This window comes from Peromyscus californicus, unplaced genomic scaffold (assembly GCF_007827085.1).
Source record: "Peromyscus californicus insignis strain IS unplaced genomic scaffold, ASM782708v3 Scaffold_8__1_contigs__length_139910024, whole genome shotgun sequence".
NCBI classification, from domain to species: Eukaryota; Metazoa; Chordata; class Mammalia; order Rodentia; family Cricetidae; genus Peromyscus; species Peromyscus californicus.
The window spans coordinates 39636241-39652685 of NW_026294606.1; the positions used below are offsets into that span (position 1 = coordinate 39636241).

At 47.1% G+C, this 16445-nt stretch overlaps 1 protein-coding gene across 12 annotated transcripts in view; it reads left to right on the forward strand.

Moving 5' to 3' along the window:
* Carmil1 (capping protein regulator and myosin 1 linker 1) overlaps nucleotides 1–16445 on the forward strand; it is a 256793-nt gene that overhangs the window by 90229 nt on the left and 150119 nt on the right. For 11 of the 12 annotated variants that reach the window (XM_052729001.1, XM_052729011.1, XM_052729002.1 and 8 more), the window contains exons 4-7: nucleotides 490–611; nucleotides 14529–14626; nucleotides 14963–15033; nucleotides 15268–15341. In XM_052729001.1, coding sequence (XP_052584961.1) covers nucleotides 490–611; nucleotides 14529–14626; nucleotides 14963–15033; nucleotides 15268–15341 — 365 coding nt within the window. Of the gene's footprint in view, nucleotides 1–489; nucleotides 612–14528; nucleotides 14627–14850; nucleotides 15034–15267; nucleotides 15342–16445 lie in introns of those variants that run through there. The other variant, XM_052729010.1, reaches the window with a different exon arrangement.

Here is a 16445-nt window from a genome sequence, read left to right on the forward strand (position 1 = left end):
TTTCTCTATTCTAATATTGTTCAGGAATTCCTGCCTAGGGAATGGAACCACTCACAGTAGGCTGCCTCTTTTTCACATCAGACATTCCACCAGAGACTTCCTCACACCCCAGTCTGACCCACACAGATCCTTACTAAGACTTTCTTCCCCAGTGATCTGAGGCTGTGTCAGATTATAATTCAAAGTAACTACCACAGATACCTAGGCTGATTCTATTTCCTGGATGTTGTGAATATTCCAGGAATAAACATGGATGCGCAAGTATGTGGTATGTTGATCTAGTATCTTTTGGGTGTATTCTCAAGAGTGATACAGCTGTGTCCCACGGTGGTTATGGTTTTAGTTTCTGAGAGCCCTCGTGGTGACTTCATTGTTGCTGTACCAGTTCCTACCCCAGCCGTACGCATGCTCCTTACAGACATCACTTTATAATGGTATTAAAGAGGGAAGACATGGGCCCCTCGGTAAGTGTGCTGCTTGTTCTTGCAGATGGTCGTAGAAACTGAGAAGTGTAGCATGTCCATGAAGATGGCATCAGCTGAGGATGTGAGTGACGTGCTGGGTCACATAGGCACCTGCTTGCGGAGGATATTTCCAGGCCTCTCCCCACTGTAAGTCCCGCGGAAGAGCAAAGACCTTGTTCTTCATCAGACTCACACATGTGAAAATACTTTCCTCTTGGCCTTGTCCCTTTACCTCTTCTTTTCTCAGCCCTCTTAGACCACCCCCCCCACCACCACCCAGCATCACCACCACCACCACCACCACCACCACCACCACCCAGCATCACCACCACCACCACCACCACCACCAACCACCACCACCACCACCACCAGCCACCACCACCACCACCACCCAGCATCACACCACCACCACCACCACCACCACCACCACCACCACCACCACCCAGCATCACCACCACCACCACCACCACCACCACCACCACCACCACCACCACCACCCCCACCTCCTCCTTCTCCTCCACCACTACCACCCCCACCCCTCCCCTCCTCCACCATTACCAACCCCCCACCCCCCACCTCCTCCACCATTACCACCCCCCACCCCCCACCTCCTCCACCACTACCACCCCCCACCCCCACCACCCTCCACCTTTTCCTCCTTTTCTACCGCATCTTCCTTTCCTTACAACATCCCTTCCTTTTCTTCTTCCTCCCTTTTCTGGGTCAGGGAGGACAGGAAGGGGATGGGGGAGAACAAACAGTTTTACTGCATAGCCCAAGGCTGGTGCAGGACTTTCTTCTGCAGCAGCCCCCAGGTGATGGGGTTATAGGCATGAGTCACCCTGTCTGGTTTAGAATAGTGGTTTAGCTAACAGTCCACGTTGGGGGTGGGGTGTTGGAATGGAGGGTGGATCGACTGAGGTTTATGGTGTAGACAGAGGCTTCTGTCGGGAAACTCTAGGCTAAGATACTTTCCTGACAGGAGGATGTGTTCCAGGGGTTGTGGGAAACCCCTTCCCATTGCCCACTGAGCACGCTGAGGGGTGCTGGAGAGGCTAAAGCCTCACGCCTGTGTGTGCTGATTTCTGGTGGCTCTTTCCTGGTGGTGAGCGGGGGAATTCTGACAACGCTTGCCCTTTTTGGAACACGAAGGAAGGAAGGCCAGCCTTAGGAAAAGGGAATCTTTGTATCTTCATAGCAAAGGGCTAAAGAGGGCCTTGGGGTTAGGGACTGTTTCTGCTGCTTTATGCTGAGCGGACCTGCTTGGTTCTGCTAGGGTTCTCCTTATTCCCATCACAGACATGCTAATGTGAGCATTCTCAGGGTGGCTGGTTGCTGAGATTACCTGTGTGTGCCTGGCCTCATGGTGGTACAGGGGGAGGGAAGCTGGGGTTGGTCCCTGCCACCTGCCTGTAGTACTTCAAGTCTTGAGTGTTTTTTAAGGCAAGCACTGCTGATGTCCAGTCCCAATGTGCATGTTCGCAGAAGCACACGCCTGCAGGGTAGGCTGGGAGGTGAGGGATGAGTCAGTCACAGCCGCCGTGGGGAGACATTCAGAAGGGACACTTCCTCTGGAGTGGTTTCTGGTCACCCTTACCTTCCGGCCAGGTTCTTCCTACCTGGCCCTGTCCATGAAGGAAGTGAGCAGACAGTGAAGGATGACAAAGCAGGACTTTTTTATTAATGCAAGATTAACAGTGGAACCAAATAGGAAAAGTCAAACCAAAAGTCGCCATGCAGGAGTGTCACCTCAACGCAACAGTGAGAGATTTGAATTCTTGCTTTGCAACAGGATACAAACCAAGAACTTGAGGAAAATGTTAGGAGAGTTAGAGCTCTCACAGGCTGGGGGAGGGGTGGGGCTGGACAGCAGGTCTCAGAGGGCCTGAAGCAGTAGGTACCCAGCAGAAACAACTTCCTGCCTGCAACCACAAGTTGAATCTTGGAGGTTGAGTCAGGAATCAGTCACTCTGCTGTAGCCAAGACAGAGAGGTTGAGGTAGGAAGCAGTCACCCTGCCTGCAGCTGCAGGTCTGTGAGGCCAGAGCAGTGGTAGCCCAGGGGGCAAGGGAGTCTGTCTCCAGCAGGTCTTGAGGGCACGGACAGCCTTGCTTTCCATCAGGGAGCTGTGTCCCTGCTTCTCAACCTGTGGGAAATATCAGATGTCCTTCATATCAGATGTTTACATTATGATTCATAACAGTAGCAAAATTAAAAGTTTCAAAGTACCAAGGAAATATGAGGAACTGTATTAAAGGGTCGCAGCATTAGGAAGGTTGAGTACCACTGGGCTATGTGAAAGAGTTTAACCCTTCAGAGTCTTTGAAACCCCCCCATAACCCCCCCCACGTATATGTGGGTGTGGCTGTATGCAAATTAGGTATAGAATGGGACCAATTAGGGAAGAGCTATCAATCCTGGAGGAAAGAGGGAGACCTAAACCTGCCAAAAGCATTCTCAACCGGGTGTGGCTCCTTTCTTCCACAGAAGTGGTAGGGTAGCAAGTACAAGGAAAGGGTGCCACAGGATCGTCATGTCTGGAAGTCTGAAACGGTGTCTAGTGGTTGTGGCCGTGTTGCTGTGATGATTGTCCAAAAGACTGCTGCCATGATCTCTACCTGGAGGTGTCCTTCTGATACGGTTGGCTCCAATAGACCACTGGGATTGTTCCATCCGTGTTCCAGGCTGTCACATTCAGCCGATTTCCAGCTCCGATTGTGCCTGGGTTTTTTGGTGTGGTTTCTGCACTTCCTGCTGGCTGCCCCTTCAGTGACAGTGGGGACTCCTGCTACCCCATCTTCATCAGAAGACTGACCATGTGGGGAAAACCTGAGTCCCCAATATCTGAGACTTCCCCTTAATGTATTGCTCGCGGTGAAGGGACAGAGGGACAGCTCTACCCTGTCACCCTCAGCAGTGAGGAGTTTTCTTAATCTTTTAGAGATCTCGACTCAGGCAAGCTCAGCATTGGTTCCTTTGATACCGAAAAGAATTTCAAGACTAGTCGGAAGCAAAATTGGGCTTTTAATAAAAATTGAAAGAAAGATGTTTAAAAAAAAAAAAAAAGACCCAAGGTTCCAGGAAGGCTCCAAAGCTACATAGGGAAACCCCGTCTCGAACCCCCAGCCCCCTAAAACAGACCAAAGGTATATCTACCCAAGAGAGTGGGTGTGAGCTTCTCATAAAGGAACTGCGGTTTGTCAAAAAGTGTTTAAAACTAAAACAGTCTGTTTCAGTAGTGGTACTGGGGTTTGAACTCAGGGCCTCCTAGGTGCTAGTCAACCACTCTGCTACCGACTAGTCTACCTACCAGCCTGATTTCAAATTTTATATCTATTTACTTACTTATTTGTGTGTATGTGTGTGTGTGTGTGTGTGTGTAGTCATGTGTGTGCCACAGCACGCCACACATAGATATCAGAGGACAACTTGTGGGAGTTGCTTCTTTTTCTACTCTCAGGGGATTTTTTTTTCCTTCCAGAGCACATTTAGTACAGAATAATGTTTTCAGTGTAACTTCCTGTAACACCCATTTGTGGCTAGGCAGCTTTGATAAAGCACTGGCTCCTTCGTTCCTGCCGTTCCCCTGTTGGTGACCCACATTCTCCCCTCTAGTCTGTCTGGTGTGCATCTCCCGAGGGCTGTCCTCAGGCTGCATACTCAGTCTGTCCCAGAAGAACTGTTTATCTTACCCTGTAAAGCCCACCCGTATTGCCCAAGGATTGGCTTTCGTGGTCTCAGGAGGAGGAAGCCATGAGTTAGTTACCAAGCTCCTGATGTCATCTCAGTGAGTCTCGGCTGGGTCCTCTTTCTTTCTTTTTGTTTCCCTTGCCTCCGTTGAGACGGCGGCGGCGGGTGCCGCCTTCTCCACTGAAGCGTCTCTGGAACTTGTCTCTGGACCTCGGCTTTGCTGTGCCGCCAGCCCTCCATCCCATCCCGATAGCACTTGTCTGTGTATAGCTCAAGCGGTGTCTGCGTCTTGCGGAACTGCCTGATGGCTAGCTTCCTGATAAAACTGAAATTGTGTCTCCCGGCCCAGGAGGGATTTACTTCCCTACCATATGATCAGCTTATTTCAGAATGCGGCAGATGCTTGCACTTCCATCCTCTTTATGAAGGCTCCTTCCCTGATTAGCCCTGCTATATTTGATGGAAACTCCCTCCACAGGCTCACAGGCACTGTTCAGATGACTCAGGAGTGAGCGTGTGGATAGATTCTCAGGGAAGTTTTCCTTTGGAGAACTGCTGAGTAGGGCGTGGCTTGAGGGCTCTGGGGGATTCTAGGGAATGTTTGCCAGTGTTGAGAATGGGTGATATTAAGTCAGGGAGGCAATGAGTGAGTGAGGGCAGTAGGAAAGAGAGAGTGTGTGATCGAGCAGCATGCGATCAGGCACTTGAGCGAGCTGAGGAATAGCGGACGGGCCGTTGCTGCCCGCACCTGTCTCCTTTACCCGTGAGCTTTTGGCCTGTCACCATGTTTCGGACTCTTCTTCAATCCCCAGTCCCTGACACACAGGAGGCACTTCCCCTGACACCCTCAGAACACTGTAGCTCAGGCTGGCCTCAAGCTTGTGGCAATCACAGGACTCTGCAGGTGGAGACGGGGTTTCAAGATTCAAGACCAGCCTGACGAAGCAGCAAGACCTGTCTCAAAAAACAAACAGCCAGCTGAGCGGCAGTGGCACACGCACGCCTTTAATCCCAGCACTCGGGAGGCAGAGCCAGGCAGATCTCTGTGAGTTCGAGGCCAGCCTGGTCTATAGAGCGAAATCTAGGACAGTCACCAAAGCTACACAGAGAAACCCTGTCTGGGGAAAAAAAAAAAAGAAAAAAAAAAAAGCTCATGAATCTGTCTGTTTGACTGTATGCAAGTGAAACTATAGTTCTCAAATCTGAATTTCTGGCTCTACTGAATTATCTGAATTAATAAATAATAATTACATTATTCCTTACTTTAAAAAAATCTTGTCTGTCTTCTATACTAGCATACACAGTAATAGCAGGATAGTGGCTGTGTAATATGGCTTTGACATGCTTCCTGTGATCCTTTCATGAGTGTGAAACGTTTGAGGATTGGCTGTTAAGACTGGTGTATTACAACAGTGTTCTTTACTTCTAAACAAACTGATACTGTGAATTTCTCTAGAAGACAGACATTGATGGAAAATGCAGTTACTTTGAAGAAAAGTGGCCCAAGAGGAATTTATGTGGAAAGGAAAGTGGTTTACCGCTCTGAGATTCCCCTCACTTCCTAAAGCTGTGGGCAGCATATCATGTTAGGGTGCTATCGTTGAATCATGGACTGGGGCTCATGAGGTAAAGCACTTGCTGCTGCCAAGCATGTTGATGGGATGCTTTACATTCTCAGTCCCACATGGTAGAAGGAGAGAACTGACCCCCACAAATTGTCCCCTGACCTCCATATGCTCATGTGATACATGCACGTGCCCTGGAAAGCGCACACACACACACACACACACACACACACACACACACACACACACACACACACACAGAAGTCTTTCTCTGTCCTGCTAACCAGCTCCCAAAGAGTGACACGGAGACCTTTTATTATGAAAGCTCGGCCTGTAGCTTAGGCTTGTTCCTAACTAGTCTTTATAAATTGATCCAAATGTTTATTAATCTACGTTCTACCATGTGACTTTTACCTCTATCTCATTCTGTGTGTCTGACCGTGTCTGGCTGGCTTCTCTGCCTCTGTTCTTCCCAGCACCCTCTCTGTGCCTGGAAGTCCTGCCTATACTGCCTGTCTAGCTATTGGCCATTTAGCTCTTTATTAAACCAACCAGAAAGTGCTTTGACCAAGACACATCTTCACAGTGTACAAAAAGATTGTTCCACAACACACACTCCCACCTCCACACTAAATAAAGAAATGTTATAAGAGATGCTTAAATGGTGACTGTTGAGGACAGTCACTGCTTTGGATGCACACTGGGCTGGATTTTTAACTCGGTTATTCTCCATGGCTTGAAATCATTCAGAGATATTTTCATGCCAGCAGCTTACTGTGAGACATGCATGAAGAGCTGGTATGCGCACTGGAGATGTTTTCTTTTTGTCTTTTTGCCACACACACACACAGCAATTTTTTTTTTCTTTTTGAGTCTCAAAACCACCATTGGTTTATTACTAGAGCCAGTAAACAGTCTAGGGCCCAAGCGTATCGCACCTGCTCTCACAGCAAATGCTGTGTCTGGCTGGAGCTTCAGTTTGCTTGTGTGTGAGCTGGGTGGCACATGACTGCTCTGAGCTGTCATTTAGCTGAAGGCAGAAAACATGTTACAGGATTTTCTTCTCACACTTATATGTGCAGGCCTAGAGCAGAAGCAGCCCCCTCAGCCGTCTCTACAAGCTTAGCTTTTTATCTCCTATGGAAATCCATGCACATGTTTTGCAAGGCTCCTTTGGCTTCTGACATCTTAGCAAAAAACAGAAGGTGAGAACTATTGAAAAGTGGAGCTGCTTGGTAAAGCCCAGATGGATGCTTCTGCTGAGTGGCTCATGGAGACTTCTGTACCAGCTGCCTCTTTTCTTCCACTCATCTCCTCCCCTCTGGGTATGAGCGTTCTGTGCTGCTTTGGAAGTAGAAGTCTCTGCTCTGCAAGTCTGCTTATTTTGTTTTATTCTTCTGTATTCTTAGAGTGCTATTGGCACAATCAGTTTTCTCTTATTACAAAGCACCTTAGGCCAGGCACTTTATAAAGAAAAGAAGTTGTTTAGCTCATACTTTTGGAGGGAAAAATTTCAAGATTGAGTGTCTTTATCTCACTGACCTCTGGTGAGGACATAGGTCCCTGTGGACTATGTTACATGGGAAAAAAGCAAAAAGAAAACAAACAAACAAACCAGAAATAGAGGCAGCCTCATGCAAAAGAGGTAAGCAAGTGGGGGTGGGTTTGCTTTAGTATACCCTATCTGGAGAGAACCAAGTCCCAGAAACCAGCATTAATCTTGTCTTAGAGTATATTTTCCTTCTATGACTTAATTCCCTACTACCAGGCCCCACCCCTTAAAGGTCTCACTACCCCAGCATGCCATATTAGAGACACATGCTTGGAATGCACACTTAATGCAAATCACAGTAGCTGTTGCTTGGATTCTAAGGGCTCCCTCAGGGGACAGGGTGAGAAGGTGTGGCATCAATGACACAGACACTGGGAGTCTGTTGAAGGCAAATAAGGAACTCATTGTAACAGGGTAGGCCTTATATACCCTCCTCCCAGCACCTAGTCTGTGTGGTCATCCCTCATTGGCTGGGCAGAGACCAGGCACTCTGACAGCTCCTGTTGCTGGGCCTTCAGGCAGACTCTGCATGATCAGGAACTCTGACATTGGTCTGGAACTCTGACAGAGACCAGGCACTCTGACAACTCCTGTTGCTGGGCCCTCAGGCAGACTCCAGGTTGGCTCTTAAGGAAGTACGTTATGTGCATGCCTTGGCAACTGGTCTGAGCCAATTTCCTCGACCCTATGGGCCTGTCCTCCTACAAGTAGCCATCTTTAACTCATTTCACCAGCATCTGGCCAATGATTTCTTCTTTACTTTCTACCTACCTTTGTCTCTCCAATCCTTGTCCTATCTGTCATTGGAAAAACATGCCCTGCAGTTCTACGGAGACAAAACAAGAATTTTTGTTTTTGTTTTTGGAGACAGGGTTTGTCATGGAACTCGATCTATAGACCAGGCTGGCCTTAAACTCAGAGATCCACCTGCCTCTGCCTTGAGTGCTGGGATCAAAGGTGTGCACCACCACTAGCCTCAGTGCAAGAATTTTTAAAGAGAAATGTGAGTCTGGATATAGTCAGACAAACATCCTGCTCAGTATGTAGAAGTTGACTTAATTCTGCTGCCCAAGTGCTTGGGGCTGCTTCTGGAGGCTCTGCTATTTCTTCGTGTGACATCTGGATTCCCAGTGTTAACATAGCCAGGAAATAATGATGTGTTTGAATGATGGTATCGGATCAAAATGAAATTTTCCAAATCACTGGATTTTGTTCTACCATTTACTTGTGAATGCTTTTTTTTTTAACCCTGCCACCCCCAAATTAAAGAGCTTTGGAATAATAGTACTTAGTTAAATATGTTCATGTAAAATAAAGAGAAACCATGCTATACCTACAGATCTGGGATGTTTATGTGGGCCTTGAAGAACTTGAAGGCCTTAGACAGCAGTTGAGTCTACCTGATTTCAACTTACTCATAAATGCTATGAAGTGGCAACAGTCTGTTTATGTTTAATGTTTTGGTTTATTTTGTAGTCATCTGTGGGAGTAGAACAGATTGCCCAGGCAGTGAGGAGGTTCCAGCAGATTCTTTTTGGAATCTATCCATCAGAAAAATGAACGTAACTGGAATGATTTTCTTTGAGTGTGTGGAAAGTGGCTGAAATGTTCAAAGATGATTGAGAGACCCTCATAGAGCAGAATTCCCTTTAAATTCCCAAATAGGGCCATTCAGGAGGCCAGTGGACAATGACGCTTGCTGCCAAGACTGAGGACCTGAGTTCAATCCCTGGACCCCACTTGATGGAAGGAGAGACCTGACTCCCTTAAGTTGTCCTTTGACCTTTACACATGCATTGTGGCACATGTACATACACATAAATGAATGTAAAAAAGTGTCTAGAGAGAAGTGGGCAGAGTGGTGCACAATTGTAGTCCTACCACTTTGAAAGCTGAAGCAGAGGGGTGCCTGGGAGTTCAAAGCTAGTCTGGTCTATATAGAGAGCCAAGACCAAACAAAAGTTAAGCAAAAAACAAAACAAAACAAAACAAAACAAAAAACACCCATTAAGGAGATTAAGCTGTGTTTGGCATGACATATGAGCTATCTTATTGAGAGTTTCTATTGCTGTGATGAAACACCATGGCCAAAGAAAAAGTTGGGGAGGAAAGGTTTATTAGGTGTACACTTCCACATCACTGTTCATCACTGAAGGAAGTCAGGACAGGAACTCAAACAGAGCAGGAACCTGGAGGCAGGAACTGATGCAGAAGCCATGGAGGAGTGCTGCATACTGGCTTGCTCCTCATGGGTTACTCAGTCTGTTTTCTTATAGAAGCCAGGACCACCAGCCCAGGAATGGCACCACCCACAGTGGGCTGGGCCCTCCCACATCAATCACTAATTAAGAAAATGTCCTACAGGCTTGCCTAAAACCCAATCTTGAGGCATTTTCTCAATTGAGGTTCCTTCCTCTCAGATGACTCTAGCTTGTGTCAAGTTGATAATACTAGTCAGCACATAGGCTGAACAACTGTAATCTGAAAATCCAAAATCTAAAGCTTTTGAGAGGCAATGTGATACCACAAGTTGAAACACTTCCCCAGGATTTGTGCCTTTGTGATATATATATATATACACACACACACACATACATATATACATATACATATATATACATACATACATATATATACACACACACACACACATACATGTGTATCTATACGTGTGCTAATGGTGGCCAGAGGAGGATGTCAGTGTCCTGCTCTATCATTCTCTGCCCCTCTCTCACTCTTCCACTCAGCATAGGGTCTCTTAGAAAACCTATGTTAATGGCCAGCATCTCCACCCCAACAGGCACATGCTGGCTATCACCAGGTCTTTCCATGGGTGCTGGGGATTTGAACTGAGGTCCTTGTGTTTGTGCAGCAAACCAGTAAACCATCTCTCCAGCCCTACCTTATCATAAACCTTCTGTGCATGAAATTATTTAAAAAGACTGCGTCAACCTGTCTTCATTTCTAGCCTTGGTGGCTCAAAGCTTCCATCTAGTTACCTGGGAAAGATGAGGCCAGGAGTATTGGTAAAAATACCAGGGTAGCCTGGGCTATGTAGTGAGTTCCAGGTCAGACTGGGCTACATAGTAAGACTCTGCCTCAGAAGTCCCCCAAATAAGTAACCAATGAAGCTTCAGGTTGTGGCCACGGTGTGTGTGATTCAAGTTTCTATTATGCACATGCAATATCCCCACCTACAAAGCCTCTGAACCACTTTGTGACCTTTCTACATGTGTGTTCATTTCACTGGGACATCTCAAATTATGTCATAGTTCCAAGTCACCAACAGCACCCCCCTTTTCGGATGATACCCTCTCCACCTGGTCACCACTTTATGCCCCTGACTTTGTGGTGCTGCCCGGCATCTGGAACATCTGTTCCCATGGTGCATGGGTCACTTAGCCATCACTACTGGTGACATAACGTTTCTTTTCTTTTTCTTCCTTGGAAGAATTTGTGTTTGGACTTTTTCTTTACTTTTCCTTTTTTGACGTCTCTGTCTCTGGGAGAAATGGAGCTTCATGTAACTAAAGGCGGCCTTGAATTCACTTACAGCAGAGGATGACTTTGAACCGTTGATCCTCCTGCCTCCACCTCCTAAGTGCTGGGATTACGGGTGTATGCTACCACTCATGACCTTGGATTTTGCCTTTTTTATGGCTTCATGTTTGCGCAGGTCTCGATTCTCTCTCCCCTCCGTTCTCTCTGCGCCTTGACCACCAGGTCCACAGTGCCCATCACTCCGGGAAGGCCTTGTTCATGTTCTTTACTCCTGTCCCACCGTTTCTCTGGCGTGCCCTCCTGGAAGGCTGATCCTTTCTCCATACACATTTGGGCCCCAGAAGGTTCCAGGAGAAAACCCTCAGCTGTTGAGCTTGCTGTCTCGGGGGTGTGTGTGGGGGGATCATGGGCTTCATTCTCAGCAAGAGCTCTATCTGGTCCTGTGACCTTCTTTCCTATTTCTCAAGTTACCCGCTCCCCACTGCCCTCCCCTGTGATGGTGGGTATGCTGTGCCTGGCTGTCTCACTCTTCCAGTCTACATGGTCTCCTATGGCACCTCACTGCCCTGACAGTAAAATCCAGACTTCTTCTTTAGTTTGACTTGCAGGACTCCCCAGGGACCAGGTCCTGCTTAGCTCCGAGCCCCCGGCCTCCTCTCCCTTTCTGCTGACTAGTTTGAACTATAGAGACTCTGGTGGGCCTGAGCTTTCATATGTGACAGGCACATCGACCCTTTATCTGAGACTTCTTTTCCTTCTAGCTGCAGGCTCACTGCTTCTCCTGTCCTCACCCAAAGGTCTCTTGGTGCAAACATGTCCAAGATGAGCGTTCCTAACTGGAAAATTCAACATCTGACATGCTCTAAAATCTGAAGCTTTTTGAGTGCTTCTAGAACTCTGCCCAAAGCATTCCAGACACATTTCTGAGCTGTGCACTGAGGGTGTCTGCACTCCTCCACTGGAGGGGAGATGCAGTGCTGGTTCTCAGCTGTGGTGTGCACTGAGGGTGGGGTCTGCACTCCTCCACTGGAGGGGAGATGCAGTGCTGGTTCTCAGCTGTGGTATGCACTGAGGGTGGGGTCTGCACTCCTCCACTGGAGGGGAGATGCAGTGCTGGTTCTCAGCTGTGGTGTGCACTGAGGGTGGGGTCTGCACTCCCTCACTGGAGGGGAGATGCAGTGCTGGTTCTCAGCTGTGGTGTGCACTGAGGGTGGGGTCTGTACTCCCTCACTGGAGGGGAGATGCAGTGCTGGTTCTCAGCTGTGGTGTGCACTGAGGGTGGGGTCTGCACTCCTCCACTGGAGGGGAGATGCAGTGCTGGTTCTCAGCTGTGGTGTGCACTGAGGATGGGGTCTGCACTCCTCCACTTCACTGTTGCTGTGATAAGATACCATGACCCAAAGCAGTGTATAGAAGGAAGAGTTTATTTTCACTTGTGGTTCCAGAGGGAGAGTTCCCAATGGCAGGGGAGGTGTGGCAACAAGTAGCAGGAACAGGAAGCTGAGAGATCAAATCCCCAACCATGTGCAGAGAAAGAAAATTGGCAGTGGGACAAGGTCATAAACTCCCAAAGCCCACCCCTAAGGATGTGCTTCCCCAAACAGTGAAGCTTGCTGGGAACTCTGTGTTTAAATACTTTAACCCCAGGGGACATTTCTCATTTAAATCACTACTGGCTGGGCATTGTCCCACATTCCTTTAATCCCAGCACTCCAAAGGTGTGCTGGCTAGTTTAATGTCAATTTACACAAACTAGAGCCATCAGAGAGGAGGGAACTTCAATTGAGAAAATGCCTCTGTGAAACCAGACTGCAGGCAAGCCCTATAGGACACTTTCTTAATCCATGGCCTCTGCCTCTCATCTAACTCCTGGTTCCTGTCTTGTTTGAGTTCCTGTCCTGACTACAGTGATGGACTACAATGTGGAAGTGTAAGCCAAATAAACCCTTTCCTCCCCAGTGTGCTTTGGACATGGTGTTTCATCCTGGCCATAGTAACCCTAGTAACCCTAACTAGAGGCAGGCAGATCTCTAAGTCGAAGGCCGGTCTGGTCAATGTCCTAAATTCCAGGACAGGCAGGGTCATATAGTGAGACTCTGGATCAAAATAAAACAACCTCATAAACAGTAAACAAATGGTATTTTTATTCATGAATTTTATCCACAGCCTTCTTGAAAGTACAATATAGGCCTTTAGCCGATGTTTGGATGAATTGATACGTTACTCACTACATGCTCAGGGTGTGATCCTGTTAACAACATCATCTAACTTTTTTGAGATCCTGCTGTGTGCCCATTGCTGTTGTAAGTAACGTGTTCCTTTCTGTTCTCGATGAGCTATGAGTCTCCTTATTTCATCACTTCTGTGTCATGAATAATGATAGTTTGGAGGGGAAGGCTACATTCTTGTTTTTGTTAATTATGTGTTTGTGTGTCTGTGCATGTGTGTGCAATGCCTGCAGAGACCAGAAGAAAGTGGCCAATATTCTGGTGGTGGTGAGATGCCCAACATGGGTGCTGGGAATTGAACTTCAGCCTTCTGCAAGAGCAATTTGAACTAACTCTTTCTCCTCTCTCTCTCTCTCTCTCTCTCTCTCTCTCTCTCTCTCTCTCTCTCTCTCTGTGTTTCAAGATAGGGTTTCTCTGTGTAGTTTTGGTGCCTGTCCTGGATCTCACTCTGTAGACTAGGTTGGCCTTGAACTCACAGAGATCCTCCTGGCTCTGCCTTCCGAGTGCTGGAATTAAAGGCGTGCGTCACCGCCGCCAGGCACATTCAGAACTCTTAGCTGCTGAGCCATCTCAACAGCCCCGGGATTCATTTTTACCCATTCTGTAACTAGGCAGGAGCTTTACTAGGTTTTGAGGAGGAAGAGAGATGAGAGGAGTAGAATTCAGGCATTGCCTCAGATGACCCGCAGTCCCTCGGCATAGAGCCAAAGGACCCGCTACTCCAACAAGGGATGATCGGTCTATTGATGAACACTTGCACAGGGCATGATGGATTGACTTAGAGATTTGTACTTTAGTTCTAAGAAGCTGGTCACATGTATTTGGTAGAAGTACAATATAATAATTCACTAAATATAGTACTTCTCATTTTTTGAGACAATGCCTCATGTGCTCCATGCTGTCCTCAAATTCAGTCTGTAGCTACAGATAATTTTGACATTCTCCTCACTCCACTTTTTAAGTTTGGTATTACAGGTGTGTACAGTTACTTCTGGCTTATGTGGCACTGGGTACGGAAGCCAGAGCATTTTGCATTGCTGGACAAGCACTCTCCCAACTGAACCACACCCATTACCCCTTACCCTAGAGCACTGTTTTCTAAGTATTGTAACAAAAATTTCACATTAGAAAACAACAATGAAGCTGGGCGGTGGTGGTGCATACCTTTAATCCCAGCACTCTGGAGGCAGAGGCAGGCGGATCTCTGTGAGTTTGAGGCCAGCCTGGTCTACAAAGCGAGTTCCAGGAAAGGCTCCAAAGCTACACAGAGAAACATTGTCTCAAAAAAATAATAATAATAACAATTTTTAATGTGTGTATCTACAAGAGGAAGCAAATCAAAGTATTAATATGTCCCTATAGGTTGCCATATCCCTAGTGCCCATATAATGGAATTATTTTGACCAGAATTGAAGTAACACTCGTGTTGGTTTAAAACAAACAAACAAAAAGCATAGTACAAAATAAAAGTCTATATGCTGTTCCAAAATCAAGAGCTTTGAAATGTGTTGTTGGGGTTAACCTTTCAGGAGAATCATGAAGAAAGTCTCCATGGAGCCATCTGAGCGCCTGGCCAGTCTCCAGGCCCTGTGGGACAGCCAGACCTTGGCTGAGCCAGGCCCCTGTGGTGAGCATGCATTTTAAACTAAAACACAAGGGGTTGGATGCCCGTCCCCCTGCCAGGAAGCTGAGTCTATTCCTGGTCTGCTACTGTAGAGTACAATTAGTTCAAGGTGTAATTAGCATGCACAGACTTTAGATTGGTGGACAGAAGTCCTATATTTAAGCCCAGCTGCAGCCTGCTGTGTATGCACCACGGAGCTGGGGAGAGTCCTTGCTGCTTCTCTAGATGGGAAAGATAACCCGATTGCCAACAGCCGCCAGACTGAAGCTGTAAACTTGTGATGTAACAATTGTTTGACTGCAAACCTGTCAATATCAACATTTCTGCTTCATGCTTCAGGTGGGTTTTCCCAGATGTATGCCTGTGTGTGCGACTGGCTGGGGTTTTCCTACAGGGAAGAGGTGCAGTGGGTAAGTCAACCTGTCCATCTGCGTGCACGCGTACCGGACACCGGACGTGCGGTCTGTTAGCGCTGTCCTCCCCTCCCCCTCTCCCACTCTTTTGTTTTGTTCATTTTGATTATTGTCTTTCTTGTTCGGATTACTCAGAAATCTGCCTGTGTCCTCATGCAGTTCTCTGAGCTTGTCTGGCTTCTCTGTTTATATACATGGATTAATTGTCTAACCGAGTTTTGCTTTAAACAGGATGTGGATACAATTTATCTGACACAAGACACCAGGGAATTGAACTTACAAGACTTCAGTCATCTTGAGCACAGGTAAGCCCCGTCTTTCTCCCTTTCCTTTGTCCCTTCCCTGTTCTCAGAACGGTCACTCTTTGTTGTCACTTAGAGACAAAGGTAACTTTCAGAGAACCACAGAAGTGAGCAAACTCTAAGAGGCCTTGCTCATCACCACAGATGGTTTGTGGAGGTGCTTCTGTATACCAAGACTAAAGTCCATGTTTGGAAAATGCCCTGACATTTACTGTGGATGTAGCTTATAAAAGCTTATTTGAGGGGCTGGAGAGACGGGTCACCAGTTAAGAGAGTACATGCTGCTCCTGGAAAGGACCTAGATTCAGTTCCCAGCAGCCATTTTGGGCAGCTCCTAGCTGCCTGTAACTTCAGCTCCACTGGGGTCTGATGCCTCTGACCTCAGAGGGAACCTGCACATACACCCACACACATGCACATATTTAAAAATAAATGTTAAAAGTCCATTGACCAACTCCCTATAAAAACATAAACTGTTGTGCCAAGTTCCTTCTTTATAATAGTATTTCTGGGGCGAAAGTCTAAACTTCATTTCTAATAAATGACTTTTTGTTACAACTTCTTTATGCCTGGGGAGTTGCTCCTTTACATATGCACTTACCGGTGAAAATCAGTTTGTCAATATCTGCCTGGCGATACTGATAATGAAAGCATGTTCTAAGTCATTGGACAAACTTTTTTCACAGTTTTTCAGCCCTGACCTGAATGGGAAAAATAGCATTCTCAGGAGATAGCTGAGTGGGAAGAGTGCTTGTAACGCAAGCACAAAGAACTGAGTTCAAGTCTCCAGAACCCATGTGAAAAAGCCAGATGCTGCAGAGATCCCAATGTGAGTTGGGAGAAAGGCAGAGACAGGGAGTCCTTGGGGTCTGGCCCAACTACCCTGGTACACTCCGTGGTGAATAAACACTGTGTCCTTTCCTTATTTCTGTTGCTGTGATAAAATGCCGAGACCAAAAAAGTAGTTTTGGGGAGAAAAGGGTTATTTTCGTTCACAGTTCCAGGTTACAGTCCATCTTCAGCAGAACTTAAACCATCTGGTCACATCACAGCCACAGACAAGAGCAGAATGAAATGAATTATTCCTGCTTAGTGCTCAGCAAGCTT